The 26,790-nt window shown below is 48.8% G+C and overlaps 1 protein-coding gene across 1 annotated transcript in view; it reads right to left on the reverse strand.

The window, feature by feature from the left end:
• The window catches only part of LOC124011574 (PDZ and LIM domain protein 7-like), a 104,629-nt gene that overhangs the window by 40,367 nt on the left and 37,472 nt on the right, over positions 1-26,790 (reverse strand). The window contains exons 4-8 of the mRNA XM_046325031.1: positions 21,407-21,434; positions 7,425-7,434; positions 6,699-6,744; positions 5,792-5,946; positions 1,273-1,309 (exon numbers count right to left, since the gene is read on the reverse strand). Coding sequence (XP_046180987.1) covers positions 1,273-1,309; positions 5,792-5,946; positions 6,699-6,744; positions 7,425-7,434; positions 21,407-21,434 — 276 coding nt within the window. The remainder of the gene's footprint in view (positions 1-1,272; positions 1,310-5,791; positions 5,947-6,698; positions 6,745-7,424; positions 7,435-21,406; positions 21,435-26,790) is intronic.

Genomic DNA, 26,790 nt, shown 5'->3' on the forward strand with positions numbered 1-26,790 from the left:
ATATCTCACCAAACCACCTGTATATCTCACCAAACCACCTGTATATCTCACACCCCAAACCACCTGTATATCTCACCAAACCACCTGTATAACCAAACCACCTGTATATCTCACACCCCAAACCACCTGTATATCTCACACCCCAAACCACCTGTATATCTCACACCCCAAACCACCTGTATATCTCACACACTAAATAGATGTGATATCAGACAGACTAAACGAGAGTCAGGTGTAGATATCACACAGACTAGACCAGTCAGCTGTAGATATCACACAGACTAGACCAGTCAGCTGTAGATATCACACAGACTAAACCAGTCAGCTGTAGATATCACACAGACTAAACCAGTCAGCTGTAGATATCACACAGACTAGACCAGTCAGCTGTAGATATCACACAGACTAGACCAGTCAGCTGTAGATATCACACAGACTAGACCAGTCAGCTGTAGATATCACACAGACTAAACCAGAGTCAGCTGTAGATATCACACAGACTAAACCAGAGTCAGCTGTAGATATCACACAGACTAGACCAGTCAGCTGTAGATATCACACAGACTAAACCAGTCAGCTGTAGATATCACACAGACTAGACCAGTCAGCTGTAGATATCACACAGACTAAACCAGAGTCAGCTGTAGATATCACACAGACTAAACCAGAGTCAGCTGTAGATATCACACAGACTAGACCAGTCAGCTGTAGATATCACACAGACTAAACCAGTCAGCTGTAGATATCACACAGACTAAACCAGAGTCAGCTGTAGATATCACACAGACTAGACCAGTCAGCTGTAGATATCACAGACTAAACCAGTCAGCTGTAGATATCACAGACTAGACCAGTCAGCTGTAGATATCACAGACTAGACCAGTCAGCTGTAGATATCACAGACTAGACCAGTCAGCTGTAGATATCACAGACTAGACCAGTCAGCTGTAGATATCACAGACTAGACCAGTCAGCTGTAGATATCACACAGACTAGACCAGTCAGCTGTAGATATCACACAGACTAAACCAGTCAGCTGTAGATATCACACAGACTAAACCAGTCAGCTGTAGATATCACACAGACTAAACCAGAGTCAGCTGTAGATATCACACAGACTAGACCAGTCAGCTGTAGATATCACACAGACTAGACCAGTCAGCTGTAGATATCACACAGACTAAACCAGAGTCAGGTGTAGATATCACACAGACTTTATAAACACACAGGCTTTATAAACACACAGGCTTTATAAACACACAGGCTGTTTACCTGGCCCTCTTCATTGTCTCATCGTCTGGGTCCTGCACTGAGAGAGCCAGGGGGGAACACAGTATCAGAACGACCCGATTACATTTTACACTGATGTTAAGAAACAACTATTGAGTCCTTTCTGGGGCCCTGTGCAAACTTTCTCTCCCTCTCTCCTGGGCCTCTAGTCCCATCTGGGGCCCCGTGTAAAGGTCCTCTCCCTCTCTCCTGGGCCTCTAGTCCCATCTGGGGCCCCTTGTAAACATTCTCTCCCTCTCTCCTGGGCCTCTAGTCCCATCTGGGGCCCCGCGTAAACATTCTCTCCCTCTCTCCTGGGCCTCTAGTCCCATCTGGGGCCCCACGTAAATGTTCTCTCCCTCTCTCCTGGGCCTCTAGTCCCATCTGGGGCCCCGTGTAAAGGTCCTCTCCCTCTCTCCTGGGCCTCTAGTCCCATCTGGGGTCCCGTGTAAAGGTTCTCTCCCTCTCTCCTGGGCCTCTAGTCCCATCTGGGGCCCTGTGTAAACATTTTCTCCCTCTCTCCTGGGCCTCTAGTCCCATCTGGGGCCCCGTGTAAACATTTTCTCCCTCTCTCCTGGGCCTCTAGTCCCATCTGGGGCCCCGTGTAAAGGTTCTCTCCCTCTCTCCTGGGCCTCTAGTCCCATCTGGGGCCCCGTGTAAAGGTTCTCTCCCTCTCTCCTGGGCCTCTAGTCCCATCTGGGGCCCCGTGTAAAGGTTCTCTCCCTCTCTTCTGGGCCTCTATCCCCATCTGGGGCCCCGTGTAAACATTTTCTCCCTCTCTCCTGGGCCTCTAGTCACATCTGGGACCCCGTGTAAAGGTCCTCTCACTCTCTCCTGGGCCTCTAGTCCCATCTGGGGCCCCGTGTAAACATTTTCTCCCTCTCTCCTGGGCCTCTAGTCCCATCTGGGGCCCCGTGTAAAGGTCCTCTCCCTCTCTCCTGGGCCTCTAGCCCCATCTGGGGCCCCGTGTAAATGTTCTCTCACTCTCTCCTGGGCCTCTAGTCCCATCTGGGGCCCCGTGTAAATGTTCTCTCACTCTCTCCTGGGCCTCTAGTCCCATCTGGGGCCCCGTGTAAAGGTCCTCTCCCTCTCTCCTGGGCCTCTAGTCCCATCTGGGGCCCCGTGTAAAGGTCCTCTCCCTCTCTCCTCGGCCTCTAGTACCATCTGGGGCCCCGTGTAAAGGTTCTCTCCCTCTCTCCTGGGCCTCTAGTCCCATCTGGGGCCCAGTGTAAAGGTTCTCTCCCTCTCTCCTGGGCCTCTAGTCCCATCTGGGGCCCCGTGTAAAGGTCCTCTCCCTCTCTCCTGGGCCTCTAGTCCCATCTGGGGTCCCGTGTAAAGGTTCTCTCCCTCTCTCCTGGGCCTCTAGTCCCATCTGGGGCCCTGTGTAAACATTTTCTCCCTCTCTCCTGGGCCTCTAGTCCCATCTGGGGCCCCGTGTAAACATTTTCTCCCTCTCTCCTGGGCCTCTAGTCCCATCTGGGGCCCCGTGTAAAGGTTCTCTCCCTCTCTCCTGGGCCTCTAGTCCCATCTGGGGCCCCGTGTAAAGGTTCTCTCCCTCTCTCCTGGGCCTCTAGTCCCATCTGGGGCCCCGTGTAAAGGTTCTCTCCCTCTCTTCTGGGCCTCTAGCCCCATCTGGGGCCCCGTGTAAACATTTTCTCCCTCTCTCCTGGGCCTCTAGTCACATCTGGGACCCCGTGTAAAGGTCCTCTCACTCTCTCCTGCGCCTCTAGTCCCATCTGGGGCCCCGTGTAAACATTTTCTCCCTCTCTCCTGGGCCTCTAGTCCCATCTGGTGCCCCGTGTATAGGTCCTCTCCCTCTCTCCTGGGCCTCTAGTCCCATCTGGGGCCCCGTGTAAATGTTCTCTCACTCTCTCCTGGGCCTCTAGTCCCATCTGGGGCCCCGTGTAAACATTTTCTCCCTCTCTCCTGGGCCTCTAGTCCCATCTGGGGCCCCGTGTAAAGGTCCTCTCCCTCTCTCCTGGGCCTCTAGTCCCATCTGGGGCCCTGTGTAAAGGTCCTCTCCCTCTCTCCTGGGCCTCTAGTCCCATCTGGGGCCCCGTGTAAAGGTCCTCTCCCTCTCTCCTGGGACTCTAGTCCCATCTGGGGCCCCGTGTAAACATTTTCTCCCTCTCTCCTGGGCCTCTAGTCCCATCTGGGGCCCCGTGTAAAGGTCCTCTCCCTCTCTCCTGGGCCTCTAGCCCCATCTGGGGCCCCGTGTAAATGTTCTCTCACTCTCTCCTGGACCTCTAGTCCCATCTGGGGCCCCGTGTAAAGGTCCTCTCCCTCTCTCCTGGGCCTCTAGTCCCATCTGGGGCCCCGTGTAAAGGTCCTCTCACTCTCTCCTGGGCCTCTAGTCCCATCTGGGGCCCCGTGTAAATGTTCTCTCACTCTCTCCTGGGCCTCTAGTCCCATCTGGGGCCCCGTGTAAAGGTCCTCTCCCTCTCTCCTGGGCCTCTAGCCCCATCTGGGGCCCCGTGTAAATGTTCTCTCACTCTCTCCTGGCCTCTAGTCCCATGTAAATGTTCTTCACTCTCTCCTGGGCCTCTAGTCCCATCTGGGGCCCCGTGTAAACATTTTCTCCCTCTCTCCTGGGCCTCTAGTCCCATCTGGGGCCCCGTGTAAAGGTCCTCTCTCTCTCTCCTGGGCCTCTAGTCCCATCTGGGGCCCCGTGTAAAGGTCCTCTCCCTCTCTCCTGGGACTCTAGTCCCATCTGGGGCCCCGTGTAAATGTTCTCTCCCTCTCTCCTGGGCTTCTCGTTCTCGTTGGACCACTGACACCTTTCTCTCAACTACACTTCCATGTTTTAAAGAATAGAGAAATGTCAAATGGTATATTATTATTATTATTGTTATTATTATTATTATTATTGTTATTATTGTCTATGTACAGTATTGTAAAGATGTTCAAGTAGTTGAAGTGTGGAAGGGAAGATAAATAAACAGATGAATATAGTTTCTATTTACAGTGTTGTTTGTTCTCCACTGGTTGCCCTTTTCTCATGACAACAGGCCACAAATCTTGCTGCTGTGACGGCACATTGCAGTACTTCAACGAACATATATGGGAGTTTATCGATGTTTCATTTATTTTCTCATTCTGGAATTGTGGATCTGTGTAATCTGAGGGAAATATGTCTCTCTAATATGGTCATATGTTGGACAGGAGGTTAGGAAGTGCAGCTCAGTTCCCACCTCATTTTGTGGGCAGTGAGCACATAGCCTGTCTTCTCTTGAGAGCCAGGTCTGCCTACGGCGTCCTTTCTCAATGGCAAGGCTATGCTCACAGAGTCTGTACATAGTCAAAGCTTTCCTCAAGTTTGGGTCAGTCACAGTGGTCAGGTATTCTGCCACTCTCTGTTTAGGGTCAGTTACAGTGGTCAGGTATTCTGCCACTCTCTGTTTAGGGTCAGTTACAGTGGTCAGGTATTCTGCCACTGTGTACTCTCTGTTTAGGGTCAGTTACAGTGGTCAGGTATTCTGCCACTGTGTACTCTCTGTTTAGGGTCAGTCACAGTGGTCAGGTATTCTGCCACTGTGTACTCTCTGTTTAGGGTCAGTCACAGTGGTCAGGTATTCTGCCACTGTGTACTCTCTGTTTAGGGTCAGTTACAGTGGTCAGGTATTCTGCCACTGTGTACTCTCTGTTTAGGGTCAGTCACAGTGGTCAGGTATTCTGCCACTGTGTACTCTCTGTTTAGGGTCAGTCACAGTGGTCAGGTATTCTGCCACTGTGTACTCTCTGTTTAGGGCCAAATAGCATCTAGTTTGCTCTGTTTTTTTGTTGATCCTTTCCAGTACGTAAAATTGTTATCTTTTTGCTTCTTCATAATATGGTTTAGTCTATATGTGTTTTCTGTCCTGGGGCTCTGTGGGGTGTGTTTGTGAACAGAGCCCCAGAACCAGCTGGCTGAGGAGATTCATCTTCATGTATATCTCTTGGTAGGTGAGGGATTTGTGGTGGATTTTGTGAATTTCCGGTTGGTTAGTAAGACCCCAGACCTCACAACCATTCTGGGCAATGGGTTCAAATAACAGATTTAAGTATTTTGTGCCAGATCCTAATTGGGATGTAGAGTTTTATGTTCCTTTTGATGGTGTAGAAGGCACTTCGTGCCTTGTCTCTTAGATCCTTCAAATCCTTGTGGAAGTTACCTGTGGTGCTGATGTTTAGGCTGGGGTAGGTGTAATTCTTTATGTGCTCTAGGGCAGCCAGTGTCTATTTTTACATTTGTAATTGTTGTCTTGGCTACTGGACTTTTTTTTTTTTAAACAACTATTTTTGTCTTATTGAGATTCGCTGTCTGGGCACAAGTCTCACTAAATCTGTGCAGAAGATCTAGGTGCTGCTGTAGACCCTCCTTGGTTGGGGACAGAAGCACCAGATCACCAGCAAACAGGAGACATTTGATTTCCAAGTACAGCAAGGTGAGGCCCTGGTGCCGCAGACTGTTCTAGTGCCCTCGCCAATTTGTTGATATGTTTACTGTTGAAGAGGGTCTTCTCTCTCTCGACCACTGACTCACTGTAGTCGGTGCCTGTGAGCTGGGCCAGCATGTGGAAGGAGTGGGACTGGGTAGTGCCTGTGCGGGGCTGCCAATCCTGAGTGTCCTCGATCAGCCTCTTCTTGCTGCGGTCGTTGGGGATGAACATGGGGATGCCATCCACCCGCAGACCGTGCCTAGTACACACCACAACGTCACCACAACGTTAATATAACGTTGAACGGACCATGCACAGTACACGCTCAACGTTCCCACAACGTTCCAACAACACACTACTATATAGACACACTACTATATAGACACACTACTATATAGACACACTACTATATAGACTCCGCCCCTCTGACACCGTGTCAATACGTCCCCCCTGACACCGTGTCAACACGTCCCCCCTGACACCGTGTCAATACGTCCCCCCTGACACCGTGTCAACACGTCCCCCCTGACACCGTGTCAATACGTCCCCACTGACACCGTGTCAACACCGTGTCGTCGTCCCCCTGACACCGTGTCAACACGTCCCCCTGACACCGTGTCAATACGTCCCCCTGACACCGTGTCAATACGTCCCCCTGACACCGTGTCAACACGTCCCCCTGACACCGTGTCAACACGTCCCCCTGACACCGTGTCAACATGTCCCCCCTGACACCGTGTCAACACGGACCCTCTGACACCGTGTCAACATGTCCCCCTGACACCGTGTCAACACGTCCCCCTGACACCGTGTCAATACGTCCCCCCCTGACACCGTGTCAACACGTCCCCCTGACACCGTGTCAACACGTCCCCTCTCGCATGGCTCTAGTGACCAGCGGTCAAATAGGTTGGACCATAATGCATCTGTCCCCTGACACCATGTCCCCTCTCACATGGCTCTAGTGACCAGCGGTCAAATAGGCTGGACCATAATGCATCTGTCTCTTACTTCTCGTGTTGGTAAATCTGGAGGTCATGGAAAGCTTGATGAACTTGCAGGGAGGATGACGAGGAGCAGATGGGGCAGGGATGAAGAAAATAAGGGGGGAAGGGGCAGGAGGAAGAGGAGAGGGAGGAGGAGAGGATGAGAAGAGGGAGGGAGGGCAGGAGGAAGAGGAGCAGAAGAGAGGAGAGGATGAGAGGAGGGAGGGAGGGCGGGCAGGAATAGAGGTTGAGAGGAGGGAGGGAGGGCAGGAAGAAGAGGAGAGGGGACAGGAGGAAGAGGAGCAGAAGAGAGGAGACGATGAGAGTACGGAGGGGAAGAGAGGAGGAATGTAGGGAGGGCAGGAGGAAGATGAGAGGAAGAGAGGTTGAGAGGAGGGAGGTAGGGAGGGCAGGAGGAAGAGGAGAGGAAGAGAGGTTGAGGAGGAGGTAGGGAGGGCAGGAGGAAGAGGGGAAGAAAGGAGGGAGGGCAGGAGGAAGAGGAGAGTAGTAGAAGACAGAGGGAACAACAAATGACAGGAGAATGAGAGACATACTGTTAGATGAAGAATTAATGAACTGTGTGACTGCTGAACTGTGTGACTGCTGAACTGTGTGACTGCTGAACTATGTTACTGTTACTACTGCTAAGAGAAAAACCTTCACTAATCATTACTAACCACTAGCTCAGATACTGACAGGAAGTCTATGATTTAACATTCAAGTAAAAGGAAGTAAAGAGAGCTTACTGACTTCTCATCCATCTGCGGAGTGAAGGAAGAGAAGAAGAGAGAACAGAGGAGAGAGAAGAGAAGAAGAGAAGGAGAGAGGAGAGAAGAAGAGAAGGAGAGAGGAGGAGAAGAGAGGAGAGAAGAAGAGAGAGGAGAAGAAGAGAATGAGAGAGGAGGAGAAGAAGAGAAGGAGAGAGGAGGAGAAGAGAGGAGGAGAAGAAGAGAAGGAGAGAGGAGGAGAGAGAGGAGAAGAAGAGAAGGAGAGAGGAGGAGAAGAAGAGAAGAAGAAAGGAGAGAACAGAGGAGAAGAAGAGAAGGAGAGAGGAGGAGAAGAAGAGAAGAAGAAAGGAGAGAACAGAGGAGAGAGAGGAGAAGAAGAGAAGGAGAGAGGAGGAGAGGAGAAGGAGAGAGGAGGAGAAGAGAGGAGGAGAAGAAGAGAGAGGAGGAGAAGAAGAGAGGAGGAGGAGAAGAAGAGAGAGGAGGAGAAGAAGAGAAGAAGAGGAGGAGAAGAAAGAGGAGGAGGAGAAGAAGAGAGGAGGAGGAGAAGAAGAGAAGGAGAGAGGAGGAGAAGAAGAGAGGAGGAGAAGAAGAGAGGAGGAGGAGGAGAGAGAGGAGGAGGAGAAGAAGAGAGGAGGAGGAGAAGAAGAGAGGAGGAGGAGAAGAAGAGAGGAGGAGGAGAAGAAGAGAGGAGGAGGAGAAGAAGAGAGGAGGAGGAGAAGAAGAGAGGAGGAGGGAGGAGAAGGAGAGAGAGGAAAGAAGAGAAGGAGGAGAAGGGGAGGAGAAGGAGAACAGAAAGAAGATGGGGTGGGGGGTCAGTTTGGAAAAACAAGACAACAGTTTTGTTAGAACTTGTCAAATCGACAATAGTTGCAGAGAACAGTCAACAGTGAGGAGACAGAGACATTGTGGGATGCAGAGTATCGTGCAGTGGGGTGAAAACACACACGGGGTTTCATTGTTGACAGGTTCTGTCAGAGTGACAGCACGGGGTGTTCCGATGGCTGTCACACAAAAGGCAGGCTGTGTGTCTCATCTGGAACACATCGTGTCCCCGCCTCCCTCTCCCTGATTCAGAACAGATCCGTTTCAAGTTGATGTCTGCATTGAGTGTTTGCCTAACTTCTAAAACTTTTTATTTATTTCTCCTTTGTTTAAAAACACTTTTTTTTGTTACAATAATTATCTGACCTGTATATTTAAATCCATCAAATGGTGTACAATTCCAATATCTACGCAGAAAGTAAAGTTATTTACGACCAACCAGAAAGCCAAATTATGTCCCTTGCGTTCTATAACAATGCCGTAATACATGGTGTGTGATTGGACTGATGACATCATGACAGCTCTGTGCAAATACACCGGACCTGCTAGAGAACAACATGCCTAGACATCGGACACGTTCCCTGCTTTGTTCTGTATCACCCAAACAATCTATCACTGCCCATAAACTAGATTACTACTGTGTAGTGGAAAGGCCTCAAATTCAACCTGGTTTTCTGAAGAAGTAAAAATCTGCCCGAAGGATTGGGATATATTTCATTTCAACTCAGGAAGTAAAACTGGTAATTCCAATTTTCCTCAAAGTTGCTCGATGAGAAACAATTGGAATTTCCGTTTACTTCCTGAATGGAAATGGAATTGATCCCAACCCTATAGAACGCTGTTTGCGTATTTACGTCGAATTAACACTATTCGACGCGTCAGCTAGCTATCTTTAATATATATAATATAATAATAATAATATATGCCATTTAGCAGACGCTTTTATCCAAAGCCACTTACAGTCATGTGTGCATACATTCTACATATGGGTGGTCCCGGGATCGAACCCACCACCCTGGCGTTACAAGCGCCATGCTCTACCAACTGATCTACAGAAGGTACCTCTGTCTGGAAACAATGCAACCAGCCTTAAAACAATGACCAGAAACTGCAATCATTTTCAATATTATTAGCAATGACTAAGTATTAGCTAGGCAGCCACTTGTTCATGAACTTAACTGGCCAGCTAGATAACGAAGTAAACAAGCCAGCCAGTTACCTAGCCTTGTGGCCGCAAGCCAACGTTAATGGGACCATTACAAATACAAAAACTGTCTTAGAAATTAGAGGTATTTTAGACGACAACGTCTAGCTAGATAGTTAGCCAAATATAGCTCCTGAAACAGATATCATTTTGATATGTTTTAGGAGGAAAACATTGTCTGCATCTTTTCTTCCTGACCAACACCGTCCCAGAGTCTGACTCGTTTGGCAACGGCAGGTACGTAAAGACAAAACATTACCAGCATCATAACGAACTGGTGAATCGCTGTTAGATATTTACATTTAAGTCATTTAGCAGACGCTCTTATCCAGAGCGACTTACAAATTGGGATATGAAATATGAGTGATGGTGTAATAAATATGTAATAACTTTGTGAGAAAAAAAAACAATTTACATTTGTGTTCAATTCTTAAAATGTGACATTCAGTCATATTCAGGTTCTTGATGGGTCAAATAGTGTTATTTGGTGGGCATCTTTTTTTTTTTTTTACTGAAAAACGCCGCCAAGACCCAAATGGTATCCCATATCACCCTGCCTTGTAGCAGGTCACAGATTCGTTCTGAACAGGAACAGTAGGAGTTATCCTCTGTCATAAAGAAAACAGCTGTGTGAAGGACTGGGAGTTTAGTATCCTGCTGAATAATGTGGAGGGAAACCTGATCCACAAAACATACTGGAGGACTGACGGCTGGAGGACTGACGGCCGGAGGACAGACGGCTGGAGGACTGACGGCTGGAGGACTGGCGGCCGGAGGGACAGACGGCCGGAGGACTGACGGCTGGAGGACTGACGGCTGGAGGACAGACGGCCGGAGGAGGAGGCCAGACGGCCGGAGGACAGACGGCCGGAGGACAGACGGCCGGAGGACTGGCGGCCGGAGGCCAGCGGCCGGAGGACAGACGGCCGGAGGACAGACGGCCGGAGGACTGGCGGCCGGAGGACAGACGGCCGGAGGACTGGCGGCCGGAGGACAGACGGCCGGAGGACTGGCGGCCGGAGGACAGACGGCCGGAGGACTGGCGGCCGGAGGACAGACGGCCGGAGGCCAGACGGCCGGAGGCCAGACGGCCGGAGGACAGACGGCCGGAGGACAGACGGCTGGAGGACAGACTACTCCTTTAAACTTCAAGTACTTAAGTGTGTAATTTAAAAAACTTTTCAAAAACAACTTTATACTGCATCTTTAAAACTGTTTACAACAATTGTATGACTCTTCATAGATGAGATTCATATGGTCTTGTAAAAAACACTGGTTGAAGTTGGCGCTTTTTCACAATAGCGTCAATCGTTTCTAGTGTTATAAACATTTTCTCTTTCTCAGTAATGCTGCGCTTGACACACAGAATACAGACGTGGCCTCAACTGTTCATAACAACTTGCTCGTGTTTCTAACCTTTATCTCTCTCTATCTATGACGTGTTTCAGACCGTGGAAGAATGAGCGCTATACAGGCCAGGGGCTCAGGTCCGTGTGACTTCTCCAAGTAAGGCTAGTTCGGTAACGTAGCACCACCACAGTAAAAACCATCCTGACAGCTCAGCAGATTCTATAGGAAAGGATCCTGAGCACAGCACAGCGCGGCTAAATACAGTCACAGACAACATCTAGACCTTTCCAAAAAGTCAGACCTTAACCCATCCTATCCCTTCCCCCAACCGTAAACCCCGGACCGTGAACCAAGTATCAGGCATGGAACAAGGTTAGCAAACTCCTTCAAACTTTCCCCAAACTGCCAGGTTATCTAGAAATCCTGATCAGAGGACTCTGGATTTCCTACCTAATCCCTCCTGATTGATGGAATCTTCCAAAAGGGTTTGTATAAAAGCCTGGATAACGAGCCCCCCCCCCCCCCCAGAATAAGACAAAGAGAATGTTCTCTCTCTCTAGCCAATAAGACAAAGAGAATGTTCTCTCTCTCTAGCCAATAAGACGAAGAGAATGTTCTCTCTCTCTCTCTCTCTAGCCAATAAGACAAAGAGAATGTTCTCTCTCTCTCTAGCCAATAAGACAAAGAGAATGTTCTCTCTCTCTCTAGCCAATAAGACAAAGAGAATGTTCTCTCTCTCTAGCCAATAAGATGAAGAGAATGTTTCTCTCTCTCTCTCTAGCCAATAAGACAAAGAGAATGTTTCTCTCTCTCTAGCCAATAAGACAAAGAGAATGTTCTCTCTCTCTAGCCAATAAGACAAAGAGAATATTCTCTCTCTAGCCAATAAGACAAAGAGAATGTTCTCTCTCTCTAGCCAATAAGACAAAGAGAATGTTCTCTCTCTAGCCAATAAGACAAAGAGAATGTTCTCTCTCTCTAGCCAATAAGACAAAGAGAATGTTCTCTCTCTCTAGCCAATAAGACAAAGAGAATGTTAGCCAATAAGACAAAGAGAATGTTCTTTCTCTAGCCAATAAGACAATGTTCTCTCTCTAGCCAATAACACAAAGAGAATGTTCTCTCTCTCTCTCAGCCAATAAGACAAAGAGAATATTCTCTCTCTAGCCAATAAGACAAAGAGAATGTTCTCTCTCTAGCCAATAAGACAAAGAGAATGTTCTCTCTCTAGCCAATAAGACAAAGAGAATGTTCTCTTTCTAGCCAATAAGACAAAAATAATGTTCTTCTCTCTAGCCAATAAGATGAAGAGAATGTCTCTCTCTCTCTAGCCAATAAGACAAAGAGAATGTTCTCTCTCTCTCTAGCCAATAAGACAAAGAGAATGTTCTCTCTCTCTCTAGCCAATAAGACAAAGAGAATATTCTCTCTCTAGCCAATAAGACAAAGAGAATGTTCTCTCTCTCTAGCCAATAAGACAAAGAGAATGTTCTCTCTCTCTAGCCAATAAGACAAAGAGAATGTTCTCTCTCTCTAGCCAATAAGACAAAGAGAATGTTCTCTCTCTCTAGCCAATAAGACAAAGAGAATGTTCTCTCTCTCTAGCCAATAAGACAAAGAGAATGTTCTTTCTCTAGCCAATAAGACAATGTTCTCTCTCTCTAGCCAATAACACAAAGAGAATGTTCTCTCTCTCTAGCCAATAAGACAAAGAGAATATCTCTCTCTAGCCAATAAGACAAAGAGAATGTTCTCTCTCTAGCCAATAAGACAAAGAGAATATTTCTCTTAGCCAATAAGACAAAGATAATGTTCTCTTTCTAGCCAATAAGACAAAAATAATGTTCTGTCTCTAGCCAATAAGACAAAGTTGAAGCATTCGGCTGATGGAAGTCCATTTTATTTCCTGTATTCTACTCAACAGTCTGGTCCCAACAGACCAGGAGAAGACATCTTCTGATTAGATCCTCAAATCATACGACAACTTAACCGTCCCTCTTAAAATGTGCAGTCAGCAATTTCTGAGAGAGTTACCTGAATGACTTGTTTAACTCAAATCCCGTGAAAACATTTGGTCTGTCCTCTCAGAGGAGGAGTCGTGTTTGGTCTGTCCTCTCAGAGGAGGAGTCGTGTTTGGTCTGTCCTCTCAGAGGAGGAGTCGTGTTTGGTCTGTCCTCTCAGAGGAGGAGTCGTGTTTGGTCTGTCCTCTCAGAGGAGGAGTCGTGTTTGGTCTGTCCTCTCAGAGGAGTCGTGTTTGGTCTGTCCTCTCAGAGGAGTCGTGTTTGGTCTGTCCTCTCAGAGGAGTCGTGTTTGGTCTGTCCTCTCAGAGGAGGAGTTGTGTTTGTTTGTTTGTGTACCTACCCGTTGTGTGGCTGTAGCATGCTGGCGGGGGGCGCTGAGGCCGGGCTGGCGGGGGGCGCTGAGGCCGGGGTGTTTACTTTAGGGGCGTATGTCACTGGTTTAATGACCGTGTTGCCGCCGCCCGGTGTGAATGGTCGCGCCATCTTGTTGATAGAGGTGCTGGGGGCGAAGGAGTATTTGGGCTGAACCGAGGCGGGGGTGATTGAATCCTACAGGGTGTGAGAGAGGGGGGAGACAGGGGAGACAGGGGGGAAAAACCCACAGCAAATAACATGCAGTTAAGACAAACACACATGTGCATTAGTGCATTAATTGTGCGATAAACATACGTGTGTACTATACTACGGTCCCTAGCTAAACATACGTGTGTACTATACTACGGTCCCTAGCTAAACATACGTGTGTACTATACTACGGTCCCTAGCTAAACATACGTGTGTACTATACTACGGTCCCTAGCTAAACATACGTGTGTACTATACTACGGTCCCTAGCTAAACATACGTGTGTACTATACTACGGTCCCTAGCTAAACATACGTGTGTACTATACTACGGTCCCTAGCTAAACATACGTGTGTACTATACTACGGTCCCTAGCTAAACATACGTGTGTACTATACTACGGTCCCTAGCTAAACATACGTGTGTACTATACTACGGTCCCTAGCTAAACATACGTGTGTACTATACTACGGTCCCTAGCTAAACATACGTGTGTACTATACTACGGTCCCTAGCTAAACATACGTGTGTACTATACTACGGTCCCTAGCTAAACATACGTGTGTACTATACTACGGTCCCTAGCTAAACATACGTGTGTACTATACTACGATCCCTAGCTAAACATACGTGTGTACTATACTACGGTCCCTAGCTAAACATACGTGTGTACTATACTACGGTCCCTAGCTAAACATACGTGTGTACTATACTACGGTCCCTAGCTAAACATACGTGTGTACTATACTACGGTCCCTAGCTAAACATACGTGTGTACTATACTACGATCCCTAGCTAAACATACGTGTGTACTATACTACGATCCCTAGCTAAACATACGTGTGTACTATACTACGGTCCCTAAACATACGTGTGTACTATACTACGATCCCTAGCTAAACATACGTGTGTACTATACTACGATCCCTAGCTAAACATACGTGTGTACTATACTACGATCCCTAGCTAAACATACGTGTGTACTATACTACGATCCCTAGCTAAACATACGTGTGTACTATACTACGATCCCTAGCTAAACATACGTGTGTACTATACTACGATCCCTAGCTAAACATACGTGTGTACTATACTACGATCCCTAGCTAAACATACGTGTGTACTATACTACGATCCCTAGCTAAACATACGTGTGTACTATACTACGATCCCTAGCTAAACATACGTGTGTACTATACTACGGTCCCTAGCTAAACATACGTGTGTACTATACTACGATCCCTAGCTAAACATACGTGTGTACTATACTACGATCCCTAGCTAAACATACGTGTGTACTATACTACGGTCCCTAGCTAAACATACGTCTGTGTTGTACTATACTACGGTCCCTAGCTAAACATACGTGTGTACTATACTACGATCCCTAGCTAAACATACGTGTGTACTATACTACGATCCCTAGCTAAACATACGTGTGTACTATACTACGGTCCCTAGCTAAACATACGTGTGTACTATACTACGGTCCCTAGCTAAACATACGTGTGTACTATACTACGGTCCCTAGCTAAACATACGTGTGTACTATACTACGGTCCCTAGCTAAACATATGTGTGTACTATACTACGGTCCCTAGCTAAACATACGTGTGTACTATACTACGATCCCTAGCTAAACATACGTGTGTACTATACTACGATCCCTAGCTAAACATACGTGTGTACTATACTACGCACACACACAGACTCCCATATCTGTTGCTTGGAAACCAGCTCGGTTGAGGAGGAGGAGGTATGTCGTTAAGAGAGGTTAGCCTAAACAGGGCTCATTACATCATAATTACAGTCTGTGTTGCAAGAACGAGGCCTTGCCAAGGCCAACTCCATCTCTCTCTCCGTGGAGGGAGGAGAGAGCTCAACACATCCAACTGGGACACTTCCCAACTACTTCTGGCCCATTGACTACCCATAGTAGTGCCCTACTTCTGGCCCATTGACTACCCATAGTAGTGCACTACTTCTGGCCCATTGACTACCCATAGTAGTGCACTACTTCTGGCCCATTGACTACCCATAGTAGTGCACTACTTCTGGCCCATTGACTACCCATAGTAGTGCACTACTTCTGGCCCATTGACTACCCATAGTAGTGCACTACTTCTGGCCCATTGACTACCCATAGTAGTGCACTACTTCTGACCCATTGACTACCCATAGTAGTGCACTACTTCTGACTCATTGACTACCCATAGTAGTGCACTACTTCTGACCCATTGACTACCCATAGTAGTGCACTACTTCTCTCTCTGTTAGCATGGCTAGGATCTTCCTCTGTCTCTGTCAGCTTGGCTAGGATCTTCCTCTGTCAGCTTGGCTAGGATCTTCCTCTGTCAGCTTGGCTAGGATCTTCCTCTGTCAGCTTGGCTAGGATCTTCCTCTGTCAGCTTGGCTAGGATCTTCCTCTGTCAGCTTGGCTAGGATCTTCCTCTGTCAGCTTGGCTAGGATCTTCCTCTGTCAGCTTGGCTAGGATCTTCCTCTGTCAGCTTGGCTAGGATCTTCCTCTGTCAGCTTGGCTAGGATCTTCCTCTGTCAGCTTGGCTAGGATCTTCTTCCTGGCTAGGATCTTCCTCTGTCAGCTTGGCTAGGATCTTCCTCTGTCAGCTTGGCTAGGATCTTCCTCTGTCAGCTTGGCTAGGATCTTCCTCTGTCAGCTTGGCTAGGATCTTCCTCTGTCAGCTTGGCTAGGATCTTCCTCTGTCAGCTTGGCTAGGATCTTCCTCTGTCAGCTTGGCTAGGATCTTCCTCTGTCTCTGTCAGCTTGGCTAGGATCTTCCTCTGTCTCTGTCAGCTTGGCTAGGATCTTCCTCTGTCTCTGTCAGCTTGGCTAGGATCTTCCTCTGTCTCTGTCAGCTTGGCTAGGATCTTCCTCTGTCTCTGTCAGCTTGGCTAGGATCTTCCTCTGTCTCTGTCAGCTTGGCTAGGATCTTCCTCTGTCTCTGTCAGCTTGGCTAGGATCTTCCTCTGTCTCTGTCAGCTTGGCTAGGATCTTCCTCCGTCTCTGTCAGCTTGGCTAGGATCTTCCTCAGCGATCTTCCTCTCTGTCAGCTTGGCTAGGATCTTCCTCTGTCTCTGTCAGCTTGGCTAGGATCTTCCTCTGTCTCTGTCAGCTTGGCTAGGATCTTCCTCTGTCTCTGTCAGCTTGGCTATGACACTTAACACACTTAAATAGATTCCAAAATGTTCACTGAACGTTTTGAGTTGTACAGCGTTTTCTTCAGCTGGGATGTCTCATTAGTGTCAGAGAGACTAGGACATCCACGTTTACTTGTACGGTCCTCAATTCAAATAATACAGGCATTTATATACTAGGGCTCGAACTATGAACTTTGCACGATAATGAATAAATTGGGTCGAAATGAAAGTTTATGTTGCCTTTGACATATTCTTGAGTCTGGGATTGTGCAAAGCTCTTTAGGGCCACACACACATCTGTTTAACTAATACTATAATCATTTCATTCAACACATCAAACTCCTGTCTGCTGCTTATGCAATGTGTGCTACGAGCCAGCAGACAGACTGATGGGGGATTGAATCACTATGATGGAGTTCATTTAACTGTGAGGTGGTGGTAGGAGGAGGAGGAGATGGTGGAGGAGGTAGGAGGAGGAGGTGGTAGGAGGAGGAGGAGATGGTGGAGGAGGTAGGAGGTGGAGGAGGTGGAGGTAGGAGGAGGTGGTGGTAGGAGGAGAGGAGGAGGTGGTGGTAGGAGGAGATAGGAGGAGGAGGAGAGGTGGTGGTAGGAGGAGGAGGAGGTGGAGGAGGTGGTGGTAGGAGGAGGAGATGGTGGTAGGAGGAGGAGGAGGTGGTGGTAGGAGGAGGAGGAGATGGTGGTAGGAGGAGGAGGAGGTGGTGGTGGGAGGAGGAGGAGGAGATGGTGGTGAGGAGGAGGAGGAGGAGGTGGTGGTGGTAGGAGGAGGTGGTAGGAGAAGGAGGAGATGGTGGAGGAGGAGGAGGTAGGAGGAGGTGGTGGTGGTAGGAGGAGGAGGTGGTGGTGGTAGGAGGAGGAGGTGGTGGTGGTAGGAGGAGGAGGAGGTGGTGGTGGTAGGAGGAGGAGGTGGTGGTAGGAGGAAGAGGAGATGGTGGAGATGGTGGTAGGAGGAAGAGGAGATGGTGGAGATGAAGTTAGGAGGAGGAGGTGGTTGTTTTAGGAGGATGAGGTGGTTTTAGGAGGATGAGGAGGAGGAGGAGGAGATGGTAGGAGGAGGAGGAGATGGTGGAGGAGGAGGAGATGGTAGGAGGAGGAGGAGATGGTGGAGGAGGAGGAGGTAGGAGGAGGTGGTGGTGGTAGGAGGAGGAGGAGGTGGTGGTGGTAGGAGGAGGAGGTGGTGGTGGTGGTAGGAGGAGGAGGTGGTGGTAGGAGGAAGAGGTGGTGGTAGGAGGAGAGGAGATGGTGGTAGGAGGAAGAGGAGATGGTGGAGATGAAGGTAGGAGGAGGAGGTGGTTGTTTTAGGAGGATGAGGTGGTTTTAGGAGGATGAGGAGGAGGAGGAGGTGGTGGTGGTAGGAGGAGATGGTGGAGATGGTGGTAGGAGGAGGAGGAGGTAGGAGGAGGAGGTGGTGGTAGGAGAAGGAGGTGGTGGAGGAGGTAGGAGGAGGAGGAGGAGGAGGAGGAGGAGGTGGTAGGAGGAGGAGGAGAGATGGTGGAGGAGGTAGGAGGTAGGAGGAGGTGGTGGTAGGAGGAGGAGGTGGTGGTAGGAGGAGGAGGTGATGGAGGGGAGGAGGAGGAGGAGGAGGTGGTGGTAGGAGGAGGTGGAGGAGGTGGTGGTAGGAGGTGGAGGAGGTGGTGGTAGGAGGAGGAGGAGGTGGCGGTAGGAGGAGGAGGAGGTGGTGGTGGAGGTGGAGGAGGAGGAGGAGATGGTGGAGGTGGTAGGAGGAGGAGGAGATGGTGGAGGAGGAGGTGGTAGGAGGAGGAGGAGGAGATGGTGGAGGAGGAGGTGGTAGGAGGAGGTGGAGGTGGTGGTAGGAGGAGGTGGTGGAGGAGGAGGAGGTGGTGGAGGTGGAGGAGGTGGTGGTAGGAGGAGGTGGAGGAGGTGGTCGGAGGAGGAGGTGGTAGGAGGAGGAGGTGGTGGTAGGAGGAGGAGGAGGTGGTGGTGGTAGGAGGAGGAGGAGGTGGTGGTGGTAGGAGGAGGAGGTGGTGGTGGTATGAGGAGGAGGTGGTGGTAGGAGGAAGAGGAGATGGTGGAGATGGTGGTAGGAGGAAGAGGAGATGGTGAGATGAAGGTAGGAGGAGGAGGTGGTTGTTTTAGGAGGATGAGGAGGAGGAGGAGGAGATGGTAGGAGGAGGAGGAGATGGTGGAGGAGGAGGAGATGGTAGGAGGAGGAGGAGATGGTGGAGGAGGAGGAGATGGTAGGAGGAGGAGGAGATGGTGGAGGAGGAGGAGGAGGTAGGAGGAGGTGGTGGTGGTAGGAGGAGGTGGTGGTGGTGGTAGGAGGAGGAGGTGGTGGTGGTGGTAGGAGGAGGAGGTGGTGGTGGTAGGAGGAGGAGGAGGTGGTGGTAGGAGGAAGAGGAGATGGTGGAGATGGTGGTAGGAGGAAGAGGAGATGGTGGAGATGAAGGTAGGAGGAGGAGGTGGTTGTTTTAGGAGGATGAGGTGGTTTTAGGAGGATGGTGGAGGAGGAGGAGGTGGTGGTGATAGGAGGAGGAGGAGGAGGAGGAGGTGGTGGTAGGGAAGGAGGTGGTGGAGGAGGTAGGAGGAGGAGGAGGAGGAGGAGGAGGTGGTAGGAGGAGGAGGAGGAGATGGTGGAGGAGGTAGGAGGAGGTGGAGAGGAGGAGGAGGTGGTAGGAGGAGGAGGAGGTGGTGGTAGGAGGAGGAGGTGGTGGTAGGAGGAGGAGGTGGTGGAGGAGGTAGAGGAGGAGGAGGAGGAGGAGGAGGAGGTGGTAGGAGGAGGAGGTGGTGGTGGAGGAGGAGGAGGAGGTGGTGGTGGAGGAGGAGGTGGTGGTGGAGGAGGAGGTGGTGGTAGGAGGAGGAGGTGGTGGTAGGAGAAGGAGGTGGTGGAGGAGGAGGAGGTAGGAGGAGGAGGAGGTGGTGGTAGGAGGAGGTGGAGGAGGTGGTCGAGGAGGAGGAGGTGGGTAGGAGGAGGAGGAGGTGGCGGCAGCAGGAGGAGGAGGTGGTGGTAGGAGGTGGTAGGAGGAGGAGGAGATGGTGGAGGTGGTAGGAGGAGGAGGTGGTAGGAGGAGGAGGAGGATATGGTGGAGGAGGAGGAGGTAGGAGGAGGTGGAGGAGATGGTGGTAGGAGGAGGAGGAGGAGGTGGTGGAGGTGGAGGAGGAGGAGGTGGTGGAGGTGGAGGAGGTGGTGGTAGGAGGAGGTGGAGGAGGTGGTGGGAGGAGGTGGTGGAGGAGGTGGAGATGGTGGTAGGAGGAGATGGTGGTAGGAGGAGGAGGAGGTGGTGGCAGGAGGAGGAGGAGGTGGTGGTAGGGGAGGAGGAGGTGGATGGTGGGAGGAGGAGGAGATGGTGGTGGAGGAGGAGGAGGAGGTGGTAGGAGGAGGAGGTGGTGGGAGGAGTTAGGAGGAGGAGGAGATGGTGGAGGAGGAGGTGGTAGGAGGAGGAGGAGGTGGATGGTGGGGAGGAGGAGGTAGGAGGAGGAGGAGGAGGAGGAGGTGGTGGTAGGGAGGTGGAGGAGGTGGTGGTAGGGAGGAGGAGGTGGAGGAGGAGATGGTGGAGATGGTGGTAGGAGAGGAGACAGGTGGTGGCAGGAGGATGAGGAGGTGGTGGTAGGAGGAGGACTGTTTCTTTACTGAGATGGTGGGAGGAGACCAGGAGGAGGAGGAGGAGGTGGTAGGAGGTGGAAGATGGTGGTAGGAGGTGGTGGTAGGAGGAAGGTAGGAGGAGGAGGAGAGGTGGTGGAGGAGGACTGCCTAGGAGGAGGACCAGAGGAGGAGGACTGTGGAGGTAGGAGTGGAAGACCAGAGGAGGACTGTGGTTTAGGAGGAGAAGGAAATGGTGAAGACCAGACAGGAGATGGTGAGGAGGAGGAGGTAGGAGGAGGAGGAGGTAGGAGGAGGAGATGGTGGAGGAGGTAGGAGGAGGACTGAGGAGGTAGTAGGAGGAGTGAAGGTAGGAGGAGGAGAGACTGTTTCTTTGGTGGTAGTGAAGAGGAGGAGGACTGTGGTCTTTACTGAGGAGTGGAAGAGGAGACAGGAGGTTTAGGAGGAGGTAGTGTAGGAGGAGGAGGACTGAGGTTGTGGTAGGAAGAGGAGGAGGAGGTGGTGGTAGGAGGACCAGACAGGAGGTTTCTTTAGGAGTGAGGAACAGAGGAGGTGGTGGGAGGAGGAGTGAAGACCAGAGGTGGAGGAGGTGGTGGTAGGAGTGGAAGAGGTGGTGGAGGTTTCTTTAGGAGGAGGTGAGGAGGAGGAGGAGGTGGTGGGAGGAGGAGGAGGTGGAAGACCAGACAGGACTGGTGGTAGGAGGAGGAGGTGGTGGTAGGAGGAGAGGTGGTGGTGGTAGGAGGACGTGGTTTGTTTTAGGGAGGCCAGTGAAAAGACAGACAGTGACTCCCTCTCATCCGACACCACAATGCAATAAAGAGCCAGAAGGGGGCAACTATCTAAGCACTGTCATAGACAGGACTGTTTCTTTACTGCCTAGTGAAGACCAGACAGGACTGTTTCTTTACTGCCTAGTGAAGACCAGACAGGACTGTTTCTTTACTGCCTAGTGAAGACCAGACAGGACTGTTTCTTTACTGCCTAGTGAAGACCAGACAGGACTGTTTCTTTACTGCCTAGTGAAGAACAGACAGGACTGTTTCTTTACTGCCTAGTGAAGACCAGACAGGACTGTTTCTTCACAGTGTTTCAGGAGGTGTGAGGTTAAGACAACACAGACATGAATAAGGGTGGTGTTTGGGATGCAGACCTGATAGAGTAGTGCACTATACAGGGAATAAGGGTGGTGTTTGGGATGCAGGCCAGATAGAGTAGTGCACTATACAGGGAATAGGGTGGTGTTTGGGATGCAGACCAGATAGGTGTTTACAGGGAATAAGGGTGGTGTTTGGGAGGCCAGACACTCTTACCTTCTGATCGCCACCCGCATGGAAAGCTCTGAAAGAAAAGGTTGGAAAAGAAGTGTTAGAAAGTCACAGTAGTAGATCCTAGTAGATCCTATAAAACCTTAATTTATACCGAACAAAAAATATATAAAACCGCAAGATTTAAAGTGTTGGTCGCATGTTTCATGAGCTGAAATAAAATAACACAGAAATGTTCCATATGCCCAAAAAAAAGCTTATTTCTTTCAAATTTTGTGAAAAAATTGTTTTACCATCCCTGTTAGTGAGCTTTTCTCCTTTGCCAAGATAATCCATCCACCTGACCAGGTGTGGCATATCAAGAAGCTGATTAAACAGCATGATCATTACACAGGTGCACCTTGTGCTGGGGGACAAGAAAAGGCCACTCGAAAATGTCCCGTTTTGTCAGACAGGTGGAAAAGCCAGTATGAGGGTCAGCGCGTCAGGCTCGAATGAAAGGCGGCCGGGAGAGAAAACACATGTACGAGTTCCAAAACTACATACTCAAAACCCATGAAGAAGAAGAATTACTCAAGGAGGCAGAGATGAATCAAATAACGCTGAGGTAGTCCATGTTCAACAGAATACAACCAGGGAAAGTCGGGCTAATCAAATCAAATCAAATCAAACAGCAATAAGTTTCTGCCTTATGCCTTCATCAGTGCAAACAAATTAACACGACACGTAAATTAAAACAGCCGCTGTGCGCAACAGCTACAAGAGGATAGTTAGAGACGGACCTTGTATGTTTCTTGTGGTGTTGTCTAAAGGCACCAGCAGCCCACCCCCCACCCCCCCTCGCTCTCTGAGCTTTTAAACCCACTCAACTATTTCATATCCATTGCTTGTGATATTGCTACGTAGCCCAGACTGTTGTGAATTGTCCATGATTATTAATCATCTTCTATAACATTCAGGTAATCTCGATTGAGTGCCTGTAGACAACACTACAAGAAAAATAAAGGTCAGTGTAGTGTATAGTCTGTACAGTATATACCAGACAGTCAGTGTGGTATATAGTCTGTACAGTATATACCAGACAGTCAGTGTGGTGTATAGTCTGTACAGTATATACCAGACAGTCAGTGTGGTGTATAGTCTGTACAGTATATACCAGACAGTCAGTGTGGTGTATAGTCTGTACAGTATATACCAGACAGTCAGTGTGGTGTATAGTCTGTACAGTATATACCAGACAGTCAGTGTGGTGTATAGTCTGTACAGTATATACCAGACAGTCAGTGTGGTGTATAGTCTGTACAGTATATACCAGACAGTCAGTGTGGTGTATAGTCTGTACAGTATATACCAGACAGTCAGTGTGGTGTATAGTCTGTACAGTATATACCAGACAGTCAGTGTGGTGTATAGTCTGTACAGTATATACCAGACAGTCAGTGTGGTGTATAGTCTGTACAGTATATACCAGACAGTCAGTGTGGTGTATAGTCTGTACAGTATATACCAGACAGTCAGTGTGGTGTATAGTCTGTACAGTATATACCAGACAGTCAGTGTGGTGTATAGTCTGTACAGTATATACCAGACAGTCAGTGTGGTGTATAGTCTGTACAGTATATACCAGACAGTCAGTGTGGTGTATAGTCTGTACAGTATATACCAGACAGTCAGTGTGGTGTATAGTCTGTACAGTATATACCAGACAGTCAGTGTGGTGTATAGTCTGTACAGTATATACCAGACAGTCAGTGTGGTGTATAGTCTGTACAGTATATACCAGACAGTCAGTGTATAGTCTGTACAGTATATACCAGACAGTCAGTGTGGTGTATAGTCTGTACAGTATATACCAGACAGTCAGTGTGGTGTATAGTCTGTACAGTATATACCAGACAGTCAGTGTATAGTCTGTACAGTATATACCAGACAGTCAGTGTGTGGTGTATAGTCTGTACAGTATATACCAGACAGTCAGTGTGGTGTATAGTCTGTACAGTATATACCAGACAGTCAGTGTGGTGTATAGTCTGTACAGTATATACCAGACAGTCAGTGTGGTGTATAGTCTGTACAGTATATACCAGACAGTCAGTGTGTGGTGTATAGTCTGTACAGTATATACCAGACAGTCAGTGTGGTGTATAGTCTGTACAGTATATACCAGACAGTCAGTGTATAGTCTGTACAGTATATACCAGACAGTCAGTGTATAGTCTTTAAATATGGACTAATCCAAAATATCAAAAAGGTTATAATAATGGTATCCTAAATATTAATAAGGTGAACCAACAGTATTACTTCATAACACTGAGGTCCCATGTACCTCATTATTAGTTCCCAACACTGAAGCCCCATGTACCTCATTATTACTTCCTAGCACTGAGGCCCCATGTACCTCATTATTACTTCCTAACACTGAGGCCCCATGTACCTCATTATTACTTCCTAGCACTGAGGCCCCATGTACCTCATTATTACTTCTTAACACTGAGGCCCCATGTACCTCATTATTACTTCCTAACACTGAGGCCCCATGTACCTCATTATTACTTCTTAACACTGAGGTCTCTGTCCCTATCCTTTAACATGAGTGTTTTCTGCTAGCCTGGTCACGGATCTGTCTGTGCTGTCCTGTTAATTCCCCACGGTCAGGAGTTGGCATGGTAACACAGACCGATCTGGGATCAGTCTAGTCCTCAGTCACTATCCCAGTGAAATATTCCGCTTGCTGATGTAGGGGTAAGCCTAGATGAACCTAAATCGTCCCAAATGACACCCTATATAGTGCACGACGACGCAATCTCAATTGCACTCCACCCTAGATGGGAGGAATGCCTACAGCACATTGGGAAAGTATTCAGACCCCTGGACTCTTTCCACATTGTGTTATGTTAGAGTCTTATTCTAAAATTGATTAAATAAATAAACATCCTCAATCTACACACAATACCACATAATGACAACGCAAACACAGTTTTTTATAAATGTTTGCAAATGTATTGAAAATAAAAAAACAGAAATACCTTATTTACATAAGAATTCAGACCCTTTACTATGAGACTTGAAATTGAGCTCAGGTGCATCCCGTTTCCATTGATCATCCTTGAGATGTTTCTACAACTTGATTGGAGTCCAGCTGTGGTAAATTCAATTGATTGAACTTGACTTGGAAAAGGCACACACCTGTCTATGTAAGGTTCCACAGCAGAAACCAAGTCATGAGGTCAAAGGAATTGTCCGTAGAGCACTGAGACAGGATTGTGTCGAGGTACAGATCTGGGAAAGGTACCAAATAATTTCTGCAGCATTGAAGGTCCCCAAGAACACAGTGGCCTCCATCATTCTGAAATGGAAGTTTGGAACCACCAAGACTCTTCGTAGAAGATTGCTCGGCCAAACTGAGCAATTGGGGGAGAAGGGACTTGGTCAGGGAGGTGACTAAGAACCCGATGGTCACCGACAGAGTTCCAGAGTTCTTCTGTGGAGATGGGAGAACCTTCCAGAAAGACAACCATCTCTGCAGCACTCCACCAATCAGGCCTTTATGGTAGTGGCCAGACAGAAGCCACTTCTCAGTAAAAGGCACATGACAGCCCACTTGGAGTTTGCCAAAAGGCACCTAAAGGACTCTCAGACCATGGGAAACAAGATTCTCTGGTCTGATGATACCAAGAATAAACTCTTTGGCCCGAATGCCAAGCACCACATCTGGAAGAAACCTGGCACCATCCCTACGATGAAGCATGGTGGTGGCACCATCCCTATTGTGAAGCATGGTGGTGGCACCATCCCTACAGTGAAGCATGGTGGTGGCAGCATCATGTTGTGGGAATGTTTTTCAGCAGCAGGACTGGGAGACTAGTCAGAATTGAGGAAAAGTTTAATGAAGCAAAGTACAGAGAGATCCTTGATGAAAACCTGCTCCAGATTGCTCAGGACCTCAGACTGGAGTGAAGATTCACCAGGACAACGACCCTAACCTCACAGCCAAGACAACGAGGTACATAGGGCCTCAGTGGTGGTAGTGGCTTTGGGACAAGTCTCAATGTCCTTGAATGGCCCAGCCAGAGCCGGGACTTGTACCCGATCGAACATCTCTGGAGAAACCTGAAAATAGCTCTGCAGCAACGCTCCCCATCCAAACTGACAGCACTTGAGAGGATCTGCAGAAAATAATGGGAGAAACTCCCCAAATACAGGTGTGACAAGCTTGTAGCGTCAAACCCAGGAATACTCCAGGCTGTAATCGCTGCCAAAGGTGCTTCAACAAAGTACTGAGTAAAGGGTCTGAATACTTATTTAAATGTGATAATTCAGTTTTTCTAAAAAAATACTTTTTCCTTTGTCATTATGGGGTATTGTGTGTAGTTTGATGAGGGGAAAAAAACATTTAATCAATTTTAGAATAAGGCTGTAGCGTAACAAAATGTGGAAAAAGTCAAGGGGTCTGAATACTTTCTGAATGCACCGTATGTGAGAATGCTGTTCATTGACTACAGCTCAGCGTTCAACACCATAGTGCCCTCCAAGCTCATCACTAAACTAATGAACCTGGGATTTAACACCTCCCTCAGGAACTGGATCCTGGACTTCCTGACGAGCCGCCCCCACTGGGGAGGGTAAAGCAACAATCACATCCGCCATGCTGACCCTTCAACTAAGGAGGCCTCTCAGGGGTGTGTGCTTAGTCCCTTCCTGTACTCCCAGTTCACCCACAACTGTGTGACCACGTAAGACTCCAACACCATCATCAAGCTTGCTGACGACACGACGACGGCCTGATCTTTGCACATTCAGATAATTTATTTGATCTCATATTTAAAGTCATAAGGCTCTATATCAGGCGGTGTGGAAGGAAAGCCCTGGAAAATAGTTCAAAAGACTCCAGCCACCCTAGTCTACATACTGTTCTCTCAGGCTTCCCGCACGGCGGAGCAATAAGTCTGACACCAACAGGCTCCCGAACAGCTTCTCTCCCCAAACCATAAGACTGCTAAATAGCTAACAAAATGGCTACACAGACGATCTGCATGGACCCTTCGGTTTTAAACATGAAAACTGGAAAATGTTGGCCCGGGGGCTCTCTCCCTCCGTCTCTATCATACTTCCTTCCTGTGATTCTGCATACCACACACATTATCACACCCAGGCCTGGCAGCACACAGAGGAAACCAATCCATTCTACAAGTCTGTATCAGATAGGAAACAGGAGGGAGAAGAGAGTCAATAAGAGACAGCGGTAGAGAATGGTAGAGGCTGATACGAGTATGTCCGAGCTCTAGGAAACAAAATGTCAAGTTTAGTGGGTGCAACACTCAGAGATTAATACTAAAGTACTTCAACAACAGTGTTCAAGTTAACGTCTTAAAGTGACTGGTCGTACCCACACCAGCGTACTACATACTTAAACTGCATTTTACTCATCA

This window comes from Oncorhynchus gorbuscha, linkage group LG23 (assembly GCF_021184085.1).
Source record: "Oncorhynchus gorbuscha isolate QuinsamMale2020 ecotype Even-year linkage group LG23, OgorEven_v1.0, whole genome shotgun sequence".
Taxonomy (NCBI): domain Eukaryota; kingdom Metazoa; phylum Chordata; class Actinopteri; order Salmoniformes; family Salmonidae; genus Oncorhynchus; species Oncorhynchus gorbuscha.